Raw genomic sequence first — 19,135 nt, 5'->3', positions numbered from 1 at the left:
GGGTTGTAAAAAAATTGTAAAACACCCTATTACTGGCATTTAATACAGGTAGTTCTCACCAAACCAATGTAAATAATGCACATATATCATCTCAGCAACAGAATGCAGCAGCTGTAAATTTCTGGGTACTTGCATTATGAAAATTTGCAGTTGGCAAACCACATTAAATTTGTATATGAAAGAGTCAGTAGTGGCTTATACCTCCTTAGCCATAGTGTATAGAAAGAGGTCAGAGATTTTCATGCCATGAAGCATTCATGCAGCACAAATATTTAACAATATGTTATTTATACATATATAAATTAGTTACATTCTTTATGACTCAACCAACTGAAGTTATACAGTGCAGTATCGTACACAACACCAAAACAAAATTTAACTTCTTTTGGAAAAGAACAAAGTTAAAAATGACAGAATGAATACTTTACATTAATGGTTTGATTTCGTTTAACAAACTACCAAACTATCTAAGAACATATAATGGGATTGATTTTAACACACAATATTTTCTCATAGAAAAACATTTATATTCACATAATAAATTTTAAGATACTGCTTCTGGTGTGATTCAGTGGCATATCACTTATAAAGTAATTAATTTGCAAGACACAACCATTTTAGTATGTAATACATTTTGTAAGTATTCTATGTGGGCTAAACAGCCAACAAATTGTCACAACTCGACCATCCAGTTGCTGAGCATGCCACCCAAACACAATGTGCTTGACTTTAACAACTGCTTCAAAGCTTATGCCATCTAGATTCTTCCCACCAACATCAGATTTCCTTATCTGTGCAGTTGGCATTTCACATTAACTGAGATAAAAATGGGTGGAAGTTTCTGCTCACTGATGAAAATTTTTAACCAGATACTACTGTACAGAGTGGTTATAATTAAACTTTTGCTACTTGAAAGAGCCTGTATAAAAATGAGTGGTTGTAGGACAATTAACATTAGTGGACCCATTTGTAAGGACATGTGAAAGAGAAATAATGAATAACCCACAGAATGAAATACTTTAATTTCCACATGAGATAGTAACATTATTAACTGCATATCATGTTTACTTTCCAGGTTACAAATGTTGCTCAATGTCATGACCATCTGTGTCCACGACAGTTAAGGGGCCACCAACATCCTTTCCAGTGATCAACCGAAAACTGAAAGCCTTTTTAATCTTAGATAAAACTGGGTCCTTTGGCAGCACTATTCCAGTGGTGGACCATGGAATGTTTAGCTGTCTTGACACAGCTTGTGCACTCCTTGAAGGTTGTACATTGTGTCCAGAATTCTCAATCATGGTAACAGTAACTTCGGGTGGCAAAATCAGAGTGTGAACAGAACTCTATATAATGGATAATTTATTTTGACGTGTGATGTGATGGATTCCAGTGTCATGCAGCACTCAAAGTTGAGTATTTTTATATTTATTTTCCACATATTTTAATAAGTGTTCACTACATGTTTCACGTTGTGTTGCCCATATCAACTGTTTAACAGATAGTGACCTCTCAATACATAAGTTGCAAGCATGCAAATAGGTAAAACTAGGAATTTATGCCCCAAAATGGTGAGAAGAGAAACTATTTTTTCTAACGCACCACTAAAAATGGCGGCAAAGTGAAACTAGGTTTTCAAGGACAAATGAAAATCTTAACACGTGCAACCAATATTTATAAAGAATTTGTTGAGTGAATTTATGATCTATTTTTGCGACAACATGATTAGAGTGTGGCTTATACTTAATTGATTTCTTGTATGTACTATGGACTGCTAACCCCACTTCCTCTCCAGGAAGATTTCACAGTCTTTGTACAACTTTCTGAGTTGTACTTTTCAGACATGTCTCAACTGCCATTACTTCAACATGATGTACTGGCACCTGCAAAAATCCTGCTGCAGCAACTTTCCTCAACAAAGGAAATGTTGCTCCTGCACCTAGCCAAACTTGAAGGAAAGAAAAAATGGCTATGAAAAATTTAAGGGGCCACCAACATCCTTTCCAGTGATCAACTGAAAACTGAAAGCCTTTTTAATCTTAGATAAAACTGGGTCCTTTGGCACAAGCTTTGCAATTAAAGTAAAGTTTAATGGGAAATTGTCCACACTATCTTGACTAATGAAATCTAATGAAAAACAAACATCTGCTGATGAAGCAAAAATTTTATTCTTCCTGACTGGCTGTTGTGAAGGTAAATCTGTATTGGCATCTTGAGATATTTAGCTGACAATTATTTCATAATCATAATTTGACAAAACCAGCACCCAATGCTGCAATTGTTGAGATGTTTGCAATGGAACAGTATTACTTGGTCCAAAGATACCACAGGCTTGCAATCCATTAGGAAAATGAATTTATGGCTGTAAATAAATTCATGAAACTTCTTCACCTGAAAATAATTGCATGAGCCTACTTCTCAGTCTGATTATACTTTCTCTAAGCCACTGTCAGGGTTTTTGATGCAAATGCTACTGGCTCTTCAAATTCATGTAGTCAATGTGAGAAAATGGTGCCAGTGTTGTATCACAAAACATTTGCTACAATTGTCAACGTTTCACTGGAATCATATGACATAAGAAGTTTAGCACGTAGCAAACTTTGTTTTAATTTATCAAATGCCTGTTGGTAGTCACTGTTCTAATTCTATTTTGTGACTTAGCATAATAATTTGTGAAGTGGTGCACGTATGAATGCTGCATGTGGGATGAACTTCCTATAATAATTAATTTGTCCTAATATAGCATATAGTTGCTTGATGTCTTTGAGTAGCAGAAGGTTTTTGATTGTTTGGTACGTTGCAGTGTCTGCCTGATGCCATGTACAGGTAGCATTTCCCAACTACCATATTTCATGCTGGAAGAATACACAGTTGTGTTTGTTACATTTTAAATTTGCTGTTCTAATATTATGTACAGATTTGACTGGAGTTTTTACTGATACAATGGTCTCGTCAAGATAATTCAGAACTTTCAGAATGACTTGTTCTCCAAGTTTCGCCAAAATAAATTTAGCATACTGGCTACTCCAAATGGTAATCTTTGGTATTGGTATAACCCCAATAAAACCAAACAAACATCAAGAGAACAAAATAAAATGATGATACAGATACTTAAATACACTACTAGCATAACACTTCTTATAACATAACTTTCTGCCTGAATCGCTACTCATTGCTACTACTATCACATATTTAAACATAATGAGCCACACTTACAGCTGAAACTGAAAAACACTGCCTGTTCCAAAATGACATCAACTAACACTCATTATTTTTTCTTCTATCCCATAAATGTAGAGATTACATCCCAATTCTGACATCAGATGTAACTACCAAGTTTTCAGGCCATTATCGTGACAATGTGATGGATAGTTTTGAGGTCAAGATGTCAACGAACCACCACCCTGTAGCGTGGGTGAGCAGTTGTACAATGAATGGGTGCCTGTGAAATGCCCCATGATGTGTCAGTGAAACAGTGTTGACAAACCATATATTTATTATTCATAGTATATCAGTATGAGTGACATACTGGACAGCCAGCACTTGCAGGTTGCTGGTAGTACACGCCTGCTGAGATAGACACTGACCAGCACGTGGCTCACAGCTGCACGCAGGTTGCGGTGAAGGAAGCAACATCATGAGCGTCAGTGATGCTGCACGGCTCTTAAACCCACAGAGTCGCCTGCTGTGTCACACTCATGTACCAGTGACCACTAGCAGCCTCAAGAGTAGGCGACTAGTATGCAACCATGGCATAGATTGCAAGTAGAAGGAGCTCCCCTCAATGGTGGAGTCTTCCCGCATGAACAGTGCAGGCAGCAAATAGTTTGCCTACACAAGTGGGCGCATATGGGCTGCTGCATGCCTCCAGTCACAAATTAGATGCCACCAAGAGGCCTTTCAGTTGCACAGAGACTAGTCCCTAGTGTTGCACTCTACACGAGCACACAGTGTCGAGGTTAGCAGCATCTAAGTTCACAAGAGAAGATGCGTGAACCCGTGGAACCTGAAAATCAGTAGATATGAGGACTCCAGACTGTCACAGGTCTGTCCTTGCAGCTGGATGCCAGCATACAGATACTTCTAGCTGTAAGTGAGAAATATTTGTATGGGCATGGCCTATGTTTATTTTGGTAAAGCACTGGTTTCATCCAGTCGAGTCATAACAGAACTTTAGCTGGAGCACAAGGTAATCAGGCCGTCCACACAGGTTGTCCTGCCATGTCAGTACTTCATGCCTCTGGTCGCTCAGCTTGACAAAACTGAAAAGTAACCATCTCAGTGTCAGAGCAGCAGTTCCTGCTGAATCAGTATGCCATACTGCATAATCACCTCAACTGGCTTGACCCATTTATTTGGAGTCTTTGAGCACCTGAAGGCAATGCCTTAATTTTACTCAGTTGTGCCAAGTACATAATTTTCAGTGCAACCATGTCCCATTGAGTTATACCGAAACCAAAGAATACCATTTGGAATAGCCAGTGTGCTGAATCTGTTCCAGTGAAACAAAGAACAATTTATTTGGAAAGCCCTGAAAACTGAATTACCTGGACAACATCACCGCCTCAGGAAAAACTCTCGACCAGTTGTTACATAATTTGGAATCTGTCTTCAAATTTTAAAAGTGGGAAATTTAAAATGTAACAAAGAGAACTGCACATTCTTCCAGCATGAAGCATGATGCATGGGACACCTAATGTCTACGTATGGCATCAGGCTGATATTGCAACACATTGAAGCAATCGAAAATCTTCCCCCACTTGAAGATATCAAGCAATTGCATGCTGCATTACGACAAATTAATTGTTACAGGAAGTTCATCCCACATGCAGCATCCATGAGTGAACCACTTCATAAATTATTATGCAAAGGCACAAAACTGAATTTGAACAGCGGATGCCAATGTGCGTTTGATAAAACAAAGTTTGCTGGATGGTAAATATCTTATGACATATGATCCAAGTAAAATGTTGACAACCACAACAGATGCCTCGAAATATTCTATCGGAACTGTTTTGTCATACTGACAAAATAATTTTGAATGACCAATAGCATCCATATCAAAAAACTGACAGCAGCTCAGAGAAAGTAAAGTCAGATTGAGAAGAAGGCTCCTGCAATTATTTTTGAATATATTTATGGTGGTAAATTCATTATTCTCACGGACCACAAGTCTTTGGTGGCTATCTTTGGACCAAACGATACTGTTCCTTTGTGAACAGCTTGACAATTGCAGTAATGACTGCTAGTTTTGTCAGTTGACTATGGAATAATTTTCAGGTCAACAGCTCAACATGCGAATGAAGATGTACTTCCACAACTACCAGTGAAGCAGGACAAAAGTTTTGATACACCAGCATGTTTGTTTTTCCATGAGATTTAATTAGTCATGATACCGTGGAAATTTTTTTGTTGAACTCTAGTTTAATTGCAGAGCTTGCGCCAAAGGATGTAGTTTTATCTAAGATTAAACAGTACATTCAGACAGAGTAGCCCAAGATTACATCACACTGGAACATGAGACATGGACCTACAGTTTATAAAGTTGTAAACGTTCAGAATTCTAAGGTACTTAAATCTAAAGTACTTCAAATGTTATATCAATGTCACTGCGGCATAGTATAAACCACGTGCACTGCCAGAGAGGCATCATTACTGTAAAAATACAGGGCTACTACAAATGAGTAGTTCATTTTCAAAGTTCTGCATTTTCGAAAGTATTACACGTACAAATGCAACTCAATCAAGAATAGAACCATGAACTCAGCTAGTTTGCACTGTGCCCACCGGCTGGCGTTGTGACTGCCATGATTTGACAAAATGGCGAAAAAGCTATAAAAGAGTTTTAGTGTTTGCATGTGTAACACGTTTATCTGTTACAACAGTGCAGTGTGCATTCAAAAGAAATTATGAAAAACAATCGGCATGTAACCAGAGCACTGTACGTTGGTGTTGACAATTTAGTGACACTGGTGCGCTCTCTCTCTCTCTCTCTCTCTCTCTCTCTCTCTCTCTCTCTCTCTCTCTCTCTCTGTGTGTGTGTGTGTGTGTGTGTGTGTGTGTGTGTGTGTGTGTCAATACTGGTCGACCACGTGTGTCAGACACAACTGTGGAGAGGATGGGAGTGTAATTTATATGCAGCCCAAAAAATCAATGGTCTACACATGCCATGATCTGAGAATACTGCAGCAAAATATGTGCAAGATACTGCAACAGCAGTTACATTTCAACCTGTATTATCTTCAGTTCACATGACAATTAAAACCAGATGATCACAGATGGTGTCCTCAATTTTGCACCACAATGCATGAAGCACTTAAGATGAACATTTTGTCTTGATGCTGACATTCAATGACAAAGAACCTTCCATTTATCAGAAATGGTTAGTCGCCACAATGTGGGTGTGGTGCACTGAACATCCTCATGAAATTGTAATGTATGAATAAGATTCACTGAAGATTAAGGTTTTCTGTGCAAGGTCACAGATGAAGCTGAATGGATAGTTTTTCTTCTGTTGAAGGCGATTGGTACCTCTTACACTGATATGTTGCAATTGTGCAATAATGATTGTTTCCACAACTAATTGCTGTTCCCAAGAATTTCATATTCTAACAAGATTGGGCACCCCCTCAATGGGGTGGTGATGTTCACCATTATCTATATGACAAACTTCTGCATCAATGGATTGGGAGTAGCAACGAAGATGATGCGACTCTTTTCCTTTGTCTCCCCCCACCCTCAGGTCACTTGATCCAGTATCTTGTGACTTTTCCCTTTGGGGGAACATTAGTGACTATGTGCATGTACCTCCATTGACAAGAACAGTGGCAATGGCAAGTTTCGAATATAATATCACCAGTCTGGAGGATATACAAACGCAGCCACAGCAGTCATCTCCAACTTCACCTCTGTCAGCAAGGCACTGCTGCAGTCAACCAGTGGTAACCACATGGAGGCGGATGCCATATCTCACCCCACAGAAGAGTCTATAGAGACAGATGTGGCCCAATGCTTGTCGGACTGCCCCATCACTGATGTTATGTTTTGGATGTGTTTTTGTCTGGCATCGCAGGCAAATGCCAGCGGGAGCAACACGTGTGCAGCCACTGTATTTGCACACCAGCAAGTGAGAAAGCGTGCAGCTAATGATGCCAACTTCATCAGCTCTCCCTCCCCCTCCGCAGGGGAGGATGCTGTGTATGTAGTTGTACAATAGACAGCGATGCCTACAGATACCTTTCAGGTATCACAATGAGTTCCACCCCGTTGCTGCATAGAGAGCGCTCATAATCTGTCATCAAATTATGCTTCCATGATGAAATCCTTCAGAGAATTGGCTTTATCCACCACCACAGAAGGCACTGAAATACAGAACATTACTTTCTGCTCAGTCAGTTCCCGGAGCTCCTCTTGCTGCATGTCTATAGTTCTTCAGTTGCAGCTGAAGAGTTTACGTCACAGTTCACCCAAGAATTTATATCACAGTTCACCCAGAAATAGCTCCAGTCTAAAGTTATCATCAGCCATCGCAGATCAATAGTTGCTGCTGTAATAGCAAACTGCTGTTTACAAGTGATAGTTTGACAGTTAAATGCCAAGTGTGTAGTGAAATCCAGATTCCTCAGCCAAAGGCTAAGCAGTCTTATGCACAATTATCTGTACTATGAGGACAACCAACACTGACTGAATCTGGCAGGCCACTGGAATCTGTGCACACAACAGCCTGATTAGCTAACTTCAATGCTTTCAGAAGCAGCCCAATGTATTTGATTTTTTTCCTTAACAATTATTTCTCAACCCAGCCTTCCCTACAACACCCTTACCAGCTTTTCAGACACTTTCTGACCACCCTGTATACACTGTATTGTGTTACATTATTTTAATAAATGTCGACAATATTATGGAAATGATAAGATGGCTCCTCTCCTTATAGAGGAGATGATGAGTCACAGACAGCCAGAACAGAAAGACTGCTACACACTTGAGCTTTTGACCAAAAGTGCTTCTAAAGTAGAAAACGCACACACATTCACATAAGCACACATGACCACTGCCTCTGGGCACTAATGCCGGACTGCACACAGCATCTGTGCGTAATGGCAGTAGCAGTCTGTAGGTGGTGGTGGTAAGGAGGAGACTGGGGACAGGGGGAGGGGTTGAGGGAGAGGGACAGCAGGATAGGGTAGGGTAAGGTGTGTGTTACTTGTGGGAGCATGCAGGGATGTGAGAGGGAGAGGGAATACGGTAGGGCTGCTAGGTGTAGTCAGGAGGTTTGAGGAGAGGGGTTGGAGAAGGGAAAGGGAAGGGAGAGAAGTAAAGGAGGCAGAAAAAACTTAATGGGCACAGCCAAACAATGGAAAATCCAGGATGGAATGTAACAGTATTATGAGAAGGGAAGTTGCTATTCACCATTTAGTGGAGATGCTGAGTCGCAGATACTTAAACCTTTTGGCCAATGGCCTTTGTCAACAGTATAAATACGCACACGCACGCACGCACGCACACACACACACACACACACACACACACACACACACACACACACACGCACACCCACACGCACACAAACGCAACCCACTCACACAACTGTAGTCTCGGCCAACTGACAACTGTGTGGTTTCAGTTGCCTGAGACTGCAGTTGTGTGTGTGTGTGTGTGTGTGTGTGTGTGTGTGTGTGTGTGTGTATTGTTGACAAAGGCCACTGGCCGAAAGCTTTAAGTGTGAAAATCTTTCTGGTGTGCCTATCTGCGGTTCAGCATCCGCTATATGGTGAGTAGCAACTTTCCTTCTCACAATATTGTTAATGGGCACAGTCGTAGGACAGAGGGCTGTGTAGTGCTGGAATGGCAGCAGGGGAGGGGATAGGTGGGTGAAGGACAGGGACTAGCAAAGGTTGAGGCCAGGGGGGCTATGGGAATGTAGGCTATATTGCAGAGTGATTCTGCTATTGCACAGTTCAGAAATGCTGGTGATGGTAGGTAGAATCCGTATGGTGCAAGTTGTGAAGCAGCCATTGAAGTGAAGTGAAGCATGTTGTGATAGGCAGCTTGTTCAGCAACTCGATGGTCCAGGAGTCTCTTGGCCACAGTGTGTCTGTGGCCATTCATGCGGACATGGCTTGTTGGCTGTCACACCACATAAAAATCAGTACAGTTGTTGCAGCTTAGTTTGTAGATCAGGTGACTGCTTTCACAGGTGGCCCTGCCTTTGATGAGATAAGTGATGCCTGTGATCAGACTGGACTAGGTGATGGTGGTGAGAGAATGTATGCACAGGTCTTGCATGTACAGTAATGGCGTTAATTCTGGACACTTTGTTGAAATGATTGCTCATTTTAACATCATGAGATGTAGCGAAGTATTGATATACTTAATTAATAAATTATGGTCTTATTTTTTTATGGTATCTCCTGCTGAATATTTATCATTTTTAGAGACTGTGATGTTATAATTATTATTAAAAAAATGACTTAACTGTCAATGATTAAACAACTTCACTCTTGTCTGCTAGTGCAGTTTTTTTCAATTTGTTCTGCTCCAACAAATCAATCATGGGAAGCATGTTAATATTATTTTATGCAGTGATAGGAAGTGTTCTGATCATTGTTGTAACTCGAGTAGTAGCAATACATTGTTGTTGTTGGTGTTTACAGTTCCTTTAGAGAGAGTTGAGTTGAGGTGGATGATGGATTGAAAACAATGTCTCCTGTACAGAAATGTGGTGACTGATCACCAAGTAAATGGATTAAGGCAGTACCACTCTGTAAAGAAGGTTATACAATGCAGAAAAAGCAAAAACGTTGGGTGGATATGCTGCAAAGTCAGGTGTGAGGAAAGCCTGCAACTGCTATGAAGTAACAGGATCAATCAAAACTGCTCCAAGAACCAGCAGAAAACCAATACTGACTAATCAAAACTGTGATAGAACCTGTCGTCTTTCTCAGTAAGATCATCAATGTACCACAAAAGACATCAATGCTATCTTGAAGACTTCAGGGGTTGAAGTATCTGGATCAAACCATCAGCCAGTAACTTTTTGGAAATGTTTTATAAGTGAGGACTTCAAGGAAGAAGCCTTATTTGAACAAAATACAGAGGCAGAAATATGCACAATGGGCATTACACATAGTGAATGGACATAGTGAGACTGGGAAGACAGTGAACCATGTCATACCATGAAAATCAATACGAAATGGTTCAATGACTACCAAATTAGTGTGCTGGCTTGGCCAGAAACAGTCCTGACCTCAATCCAAATGAGAACGGGCTGTCAAGGCTTAAAATGATGGTTTCATTATGGAATCCCAACTACTAGAGGGAGCTCCTAGAGGCTATTATCAATCTGTGGCTCAAACTGATCAAATTAGTAGGTCTTTGACATTTGGTGGACTCAGTGCCACACCAAATCAATACAGTGATCAAGCAATAACTTTTGTGCCAAGTAATTTGTAACTTTCTGTAATTGTTGGGTTGTAAGTATTTTGTTTGATTTTAAATACTTATAATTAAGCTTTTATATTAAACAATGGAAAATCCAGGATGGAATGTAACGATATTATGAAAAGAAAAGTTGCTACCCACCACATAACGGAGACGCTGAGTCGCAGATAGGCACAACAAAAAGAAAACACACACACACACACACACACACACACACACACACACACACACACACAGACGCGCGCGCGCACGCACACGCGTGCGCCTCTCACACACGACTGCAGTCTCAGGTGTGTGGTTTCAGTTGTCTGAGACTGCAGTCGTGTGTGAGTTGCATTTGCATTTGCGCATGCGCGTGTGCTTTTTGTTGTGTCTATCTGCAACTCAGCATCTCTGCTATATGGTGAGCAGCAACTTTCCTTTTCACAATAAGTTTGTATATCTGAACTTTAATTTTCAAATACCTGACACTAAGGCATGACTTCTGGCAATTTTCATAGTAGTATACATTTCAACTAAAATAAACTCCTGAATGCAATATTCAATGAATCTATAGAAAGTGTCCACAATAAACGCCACTACTGTAGATCTATTATGCTGAAGACACAACTTTACTTGCTCAGTGTAATGATATCCAACATAAAATTGGTGTGATGCAAATAAAACTGGTTTGTAATACAGACAAAACCCAAAAGCTTACGTTAGAATTGCTTAAGAGTATAAAAATAAATGTGTCATCTTTTAGGAATACATATTGAAGACCAAGTTTGCAAAAAGATCTCTCGATGTCCTACATCATGTGGAAAGATATAGTTAGTAGTAACCATCTCTCTATGAACTATTTTGGGCTCTTTCACTCACATGTCATAAGGCCAAATTAAATGAGGGTACTCCCTTCATGTTTAAAAAAATTTATAATATGGAAGACTGGTCCTATGGAGCTCTGTCACCTTCTTTTTTACAAAGTTTCAAATTCTAAAAGTTGTAAATTTTTTATGTCTACGTCTCTGCACCTTTTACCTGGAGCAGCATAAGAATGCATTGCCGCAGAAGAAATTCACAAGCATGACAATAGAAATAAGGCAAAGACTGACATTCCAAGGCACAGACTACCAAGAACAGAAAACTAACGAAGTGAATGTCTTCAAAATTTTTACGTCGTTTCCCCTCTCTGCTTGTTCTTTGCCATTTAAAAATTTCAAAATAGAACTGTATTACTGGCTAATGAAAAACTCATATTACAATACAAAAGACAAATGTTGATGGTGCTGAGACAGCAACCAGCCACAAATTTATTTTTAGTTCCTTTATTCAAAAAGTACCATTACCAGTTTCGAATCATTATAATTCATTGTCAGAAGGCTTTCATGCTTTCATTAGAATATGTGCTGTGGTTTTTACTGATTAGTTATCCTAAAATGTAAATAGTATGGGAGAGCAGCATATTTAGGTTTGGCTTCTGTGGCATACTGATTGGGTTTGGAGTGCATGTTGTGTGGATTGCTGTTTATGGGAACTGTGTTTTTTGTTTGCATTTTGTTGTGGAATTTTTCTATTATTATGGGTTTATATCCATTATTATGAGCAACTGTTTTAATTATATTTATTTCACTTTGTTGGTCTGTGTCACTCATTGGTACTTTTTTAATTCAATGTACCATGGCTTCGAAATACGCCATTTTTTGTTGGCAAGGGTGGCACGATGAGTTGTCAATACTCACATCTGTGATGGTAGGTTTTCTGTAAATGCTAAATTGATGTTTATGGTTACTATTACATATCTTCAAGTCAAGAAAGTTAATGCTTTTATTAGTTTCATGTTCAACTGTAAATTTAATATTTTTGTGCATTTTGTTTGGATCTGCTGCTAATGTATCAATTTCATTGTTTGTACAATCAAAAAGCACGATTGTTTCATCAACATATCTTCTGTAGTAGATAATTTTGTTTGAGATGTGCTGGTTGGTTGACAAAAATTTTTGTTCTATATGGTTGATGTAAATATCAGCCAATATCCCAGCCAAGCTACTTCCCATCATGTCGTTGGTACAGCTTGTTGTTGAAGCTAAAGTAATTATGCTCTAGACTAAGTGTAAGTATTTCTGTGAGTTCATAGACCTCTGCAATACTAATTTTCTTATATCTAAGCAGATTGTTTCTTATAATGTTAATAGTCTCTTTGACAGGGATTTTTGTGTATAGGTTGACTATGTCTAGTGATGCTAATTTAGCTGTTGGTGGGATGTGGATGTCTTTAATTAAGCTTATGAGTTCATGTGTGTTATGTATGGTGCAGTTATTTTAAAATTTATAGTATTTGGTAATGAGGTCTTTTAGATTACAGCTTATGGTGTATGCTGAGCTGTTTCTTGGGTTAACAATCGGGCAAATGGGACAATTTTCTTTATGAACTTTTGGCTGTGCACGCAGTTTTGGTGCTGAGGGATTCATTGATATACAGTTACATACTTCATATTTGTTCAGTAAAAAGGTACATTTCTGTAGTATCTCATGGAGTTTAGTTTGGAATTTTATTGTAGGATTCTCTTTCATGCATTACGATTAAAGAATTTCCTTTGTCAACCTTTACTATGAGTGCTTTACTTTCAGTTAGTTTGCTGTTAATATTTTTGAAATCTTTAAGTTCACCATTTTAGTGGCTATTATTTGTTTGTAGTTGTTTCATTATCAGTTTATTTGTCTTGCATGCGAAAGCATAAAAACAGCACATATTCTAATGAAAGCATGAAAGCCGTCTGATGATGAATCTTAATAATTCAAAACCAGTAAAGGTACTTTTTGAATAAAGGAACTCAAAATAAATTTGTGGCTGGTTGCTGTCTCAAAACCACCAACATTTGTCTTCAAATAACAGCCACGGTGTCCAACCATGTCATCATATGACAAAATTGCAATACAAAAGAGTTCTATGATATAGACACTGTTGATTTTATATTTAAGATTGGGGCTGTTCTCTTTCATCTGCAAGCATGGAGTCCCGGGTTCGATTCCCGGCGGGGTCAGGGATTTTCACCTGCCTCGAGATGATTGGGTGTTTGTGCTGTCCTCATCATTTCATCATCATCCACAAAAGTGGCTAAATTGGACTGAGCAAAGGTTGGGAAATCGTACGGGCACTGATAACCGTGCAGTCAAGTGCCCCACAAACCAATCATCATCATCATCATCATCAATCATCATCATCATCTTCTTCCATCTGATATGGACGATACTGATTTTATTATTTAGCATGGTAGTTGTATCCTTTAATTTGACTACACTATCGTTATTTACTTATCACACCCTGGCACAAAGAGTAACATAAATCAGCAATGCAATACTTAAGAAAAGTCCAATTTGAATTAACTCTATAAAACTTAAATTGGAATAGTATAAGCTTCCTTTAAATTTCAAGTAAAAATCGTTAGCAGTAATTTACATCATATTTTTTGTGCACACTGGAGTACTTCACACATATTTTTCAGTGACAAACTAAAAATTGCGGTTTTTTGACTTGTGTCATTTTTCTTGCTGGGATGTGATATGAAACTTCAATATGGGAGCTGCGAGTCCACCTTGATGCAAAACAGTTTTTGTTATTTATTTATTCATTTATTTATTTATTTCCCAATATTTTGTATGCAAAAGGAGCCAAATGGATGAGTTCCAAGATAAAATTATGATGATATTTCATGTAAAATGATCAGTGGCAAATAAATAATAACTAAAGATTCCTTGCCCATTTTGCCCTGTATGTACTACTACCATGCAACAGCACTGCTTAATCACTGCTGTCATAATTAATACTCTTAATGTTTTACTGTCATCGTGAACACACTGATTTGGAACAGTTCTATTAAATGGCCAATAAAAATCCCACTTTAAGAAAAACATTTTATTACAACATGAAACAAACCGTAAATTTCTGTTATCACGGCGCGTTGCCTGAAACACATGATGAGCACTATTTGTTTCAGATGACTATTTCTACACATTGCAAAAGTGAACTGAAAATATCTGTCAAAACACCAGAGAAAATGTCTATGACTTGTCCTGAGGACATGGAGACACAATCGCCCGCAGACATGCCCGCACCTGCGGCCCCACCCCCACACACGCTTGAATCACATAACAACATTTACAAGTCTTGTAATGCAGATTGTTCCTTTACCTTAACTATAAGAGCATAGAGGGATATTCAAATGACACAAAGCTTCTCCATACTTTCGTTTTCTTAAATAACTTCTCCATTCATCTTTTCTTGGGTTGAATCCAAGTCCCAGTACACTTCATCTAGCCTTACCATTCTCACATTACCCACTAATCATGTCAATTTTATTACATGACATCCAAGTTCATGAATGATAAAGGTAATGAAATGACAGTTCACAACATACTTACATTTTCATTTTGCAGGTAATTCACTTTGACTCTTGCGTCCGTAAGTTGTTGATTTAATGAAGCAACTTCACGAACTAAAGCATTTTTCTCTGTTTCACATTTATCAACAATTCTTAATAATTTATCTTCCAAATTTTGGTTTACTTTTTGGACTCGCTTATATGACTCGTACAGTCTGGAAGGAAAAAAAAATGACAGGGCAATGTACCAAGATGACAGTTTAGAAATTTAAATATCTGAATTGCAATTCACTTAAAATAACTAAGCACAATGTACTTCATGCACTCCAGAGGCCAATGTATACTGCAATGAGCATACAAAAACAAAACATTTTTATAATATTTATCAAAACAGCCTGAGTCACAATCAGTCAACTTGATAACTAGTTTTGATCACATGTAATGATCATCTTCATATCTGATTCATCATGAATTGTGAAAAGTCAAACTTCTTAATAAAAAAAATAAAAAAAAAACAGTGGAAGCTGTAAAATAAAGGCAACAGCACAATAGTACACCTGTGACAAAAGTCCCTGTCATTTATTAAAATGCTAGAAGCTACAGAATGTTGTCATAGGTGTACTATTGTGTTGTTGCCCTTACTTTACAGCTTTCACTATGTTCTTTTTAACACTCAAGCAGGCGTGCCGATTTTTCGTAACACAAGCAGACACGACTCATAATTTTTACATGTCTAAGAATAGCTGTCTTCATGTTATCAAGGCAAAAATGTATGAGTGAAATTACAGTTTAATCTTGGTTTAATTAAACAATGATAAAATAAACTTGTATTATATGAGCTAAATCACTGCTTAATTAAACAATAACAAAACAAACTTTCATTATATCACTCAGCTCCTGTGTTCAAGTGTTACCTCACAGCAATGTCCTCCTTGGACCATTAAACAACATTGTTGCATCAGATTCCTGCTAAACACTTGTTCAATTACTCATGATGTCATAGACAACTGCCTCATTGTCGGATTGCACTGCTAGCCCGAATCTGGGTCATTTTCTTGCATGGATTGTAAATTTTTTGTCACCCATTTCAATGTTTATTTTCATACTACTGCTGGTCACATGAATGACGATGAAATAAGTACAGGCATGCAATTGTACAACAACAATGGAATGGTGCAAGACAATGTTATTTGTGGCTGGTGCACTTTACACCAGGCATTCCCACTCAAGTGTCAAAGAAGTTTGACTTTTAACAACTTGTGATTAATTAAAGTGACCAGATGTCCCGATTTGGCCAAGACAGTTCCAGTTTTTGGAGTCCTGTCCCCCTGTCCCAACCGGGCTCAGCCGGGACGTGTAGATATTCTGGATTTTACAAATCAAATCGAAGTCTCAATCATGGGATGTTTCAACATGTCACTTCTCACATTTTTAGCATTGTAACAGTGTTTTCCACTTTATTTCCATATCATACCCCAAACCTAAAGTTTACACAACCTGGCTGCTGACGCGTTCATGTTCAAGACCTTCAATAATACTTCCACTGAAGTTGGTGTTACTGAGCTAGATTTCCCTAGTGGTAGCCCTTTCGTGATTGTTTTGTTGGCATGAGTATTGCAGCGCATACAGATTGCAGTCAGCTTCGGAATGCCCAAATGTCACTGCATTTTCAGTTCCGAACTTCAAAAGAGGTAAGAAACATATTCATATTTTGGTTTCATAAACACTGTGGTAACTTTGCTTTTAATTAGCCCTCAATTACCATGGATCATCTCTCAGAGTGCAACAAGTTTTTTCAATTGTGATATATGACACACCCACGCAGACTGAAGTGGGCTCTTCTTTTTGGATGTGATGTACAGATGCCAGAGCTGTAGACTATTACTACACTTTTTTCCTTACTAACTGGCGACCCAGGGGTGGTACAAGTTTAAAGTGTGTTTGTGTGTGCGTATGTCAGTGGCATCATAACTTCCAAATGAAAGGTCCAATTTTAATGCAGGTTTTTTATTTGGCAGCAGGTTTAATCAGAAAAGTTCTTAGCTATGTTCCATGGAAGTTTGTACAGCAGTTCAAATTTCACTAGCTACATTTTAAGTAAAGAGCTACATCAAGTTACGTAGTGCCAGATTGTAGAGCTTAACATATTGCCTGCCAACTATGAGTTATCTCGTACGAATAAACTGACCACTGGTGCCAACTGCGAGTTAACTTGTAGGAAACGAGTTTCTGCATACAGCTAGACACGAAAACATTCGTAGCAAATATGTGTAACTTACAGGTTGTGGGCGGCAGGAACAGGTATAGTAAGTCATCTGGACGTGGTGAAACAGAATTTTTATTTTCCTACTTGGAATACAGTAAGAGAAAAGTCCATACAAAATTTCACACAAATATTTTAGTTTCAGGTGAAAAATGTGTACTGTGTCTCACAAATGGTAATGGAAATAAAGACTTTTTTTTTTAAACTGTTAATATGTCTTAAAGCAGAGGTTCCCAATTTTTTTGTCCTGAACCAGTTCTTTTTTTGCCATCCTGAACCACTGAAAATTCTTTTTACTATACACTAGAACATTTGAAAGAACTACCACACTCGTTATCAGGAGAAAGAAAACTGGCATTCTACGGATCGGAGCGTGGAATGTCAGATCCCTTAATCGGGCAGGTAGGTTAGAAAATTTAAAAAGGGAAATGGATAGGTTAAAGTTAGATATAGTGGGAATTAGTGAAGTTCGGTGGCAGGAGGAACAAGACTTTTGGTCGGGGGATTACAGGGTTATAAATACAAAATCAAATAGTAGGAGTAGGTTTAATAATGAATAAAAATATAGGAGTGCGGGTTAGCTACTACAAACAGCATAGTGAACACATTATTGTGGCCAAGATAGACACAAAGCCCATGCCTACTACAGTAGCACAAGTTTATATGCCAACTAGCTCTGCAGATGATGAAGAAACTGATGAAATGTATGACGAGATAAAAGAAATTATTCAGGTAGTGAAGGGAGAGGAAAATTTAATAGTCATGGGTGACTGGAATTCGTCAGTAGGAAAAGGGAGAGAAGGAAACATAGTAGGTGAATATGGATTGGGGGGAAGAAATGAAAGAGGAAGCCGCCTTGTAGAATTTTGCACAGAGCATAACTTAATCATAGCTAACACTTGGTTCAAGAATCATAAAAGAAGGTTGTATACCTGGAAGAATCCTGGAGATACTAAAAGGTATCAGATAGATTATATAATGGTAAGACAGAGATTTAGGAACCAGGTTTTAAATTGTAAGACATTTCCAGGGGCAGATGTGGATTCTGACCACAATCTATTGGTTATGAACTGCAGATTGAAACTGAAGAAACTGCAAAAAGGCAGGAATTTAAGGAGATGGGACCGGGATAAACTGAAAGAACCAGAGGTTGTACAGAGTTTCAGGGAGAGCATAAGGGAACAATTGACAGGACTGGGGGAAAGAAATACAGTAGAAGAAGAATGGGTAGCTCTGAGGGATGAAGTAGTGAAGGCAGCAGAGGATCAAGTAGGTAAAAAGACGAGGGCTAATAGAAATCCTTGGGTAACAGAAGAAATATTGAATTTAATTGATGAAAGGAGAAAATATAAAAATGCAGTAAATGAAGCAGGCAAAAAGGAATACAAACGTCTCAAAAATGAGATCGACAGGAAGTGCAAAATGGCTAAGCAGGGATGGCTAGAGGACAAATGTAAGGAAGTAGAGGCTTGTCTCACTAGGGGTACGATAGATACTGCCTACAGGAAAATTAAAGAGGCCTTTGGAGAGAAGAGAACCACTTGTATGAATATCAAGAGCTCAGATTGCAACCCAGTTCTAAGCAAAGAAGGGAAGGCAGAAAGGTGGAAGGAGTATATAGAGTGTTTATACAAGGGCAATGTACTTGAGGACAATATTATGGAAATGGAAGAGGATGTAGATGAAGATGAAATGGGAGATAAGATACTGCGTGAAGAGTTTGACAGAGCACTGAAAGACCTGAGTCGAAACAAGGCCCCGGGAGTAGACAACATTCCATTAGAACTACTGATGGCCTTGGGAGAGTCAGTCATGACAAAACTATACTATCTGGTGAGCAAGATGTATGAGACAGGCGAAATACCCACAGACTTCAAGAAGAATATAATAATTCCAATCCCAAAGAAAGCAGGTGTTGACAGATGTGAAAATTACCGAACTATCAGTTTAATAAGTCACAGCTGCAAAATACTAACGCGAATTCTTTACAGACGAATGGAAAAACTGGTAAAGCGGACCTCGGGGAAGATCAGTTTGGATTCCGTAGAAATGTTGGAACACGTGAGGCAAT

General features: G+C 38.6%; 1 protein-coding gene across 2 annotated transcripts in view; it reads right to left on the bottom strand.

The window, feature by feature from the left end:
- The window catches only part of LOC124615982, a 123,083-nt gene that overhangs the window by 47,584 nt on the left and 56,364 nt on the right, over positions 1 to 19,135 (bottom strand). For both annotated transcript variants that reach the window (XM_047144188.1, XM_047144186.1), the window contains exon 4: positions 14,842 to 15,016. In XM_047144188.1, coding sequence (XP_047000144.1) covers positions 14,842 to 15,016 — 175 coding nt within the window. The remainder of the gene's footprint in view (positions 1 to 14,841; positions 15,017 to 19,135) is intronic.

Source organism: Schistocerca americana, chromosome 5 (genome assembly GCF_021461395.2).
Source record: "Schistocerca americana isolate TAMUIC-IGC-003095 chromosome 5, iqSchAmer2.1, whole genome shotgun sequence".
In the NCBI taxonomy this organism is placed as follows: domain Eukaryota; kingdom Metazoa; phylum Arthropoda; class Insecta; order Orthoptera; family Acrididae; genus Schistocerca; species Schistocerca americana.
The sequence above is the reverse complement of the archived record's forward strand: the minus strand, read 5'-3'. Positions and strand labels throughout refer to the sequence as shown.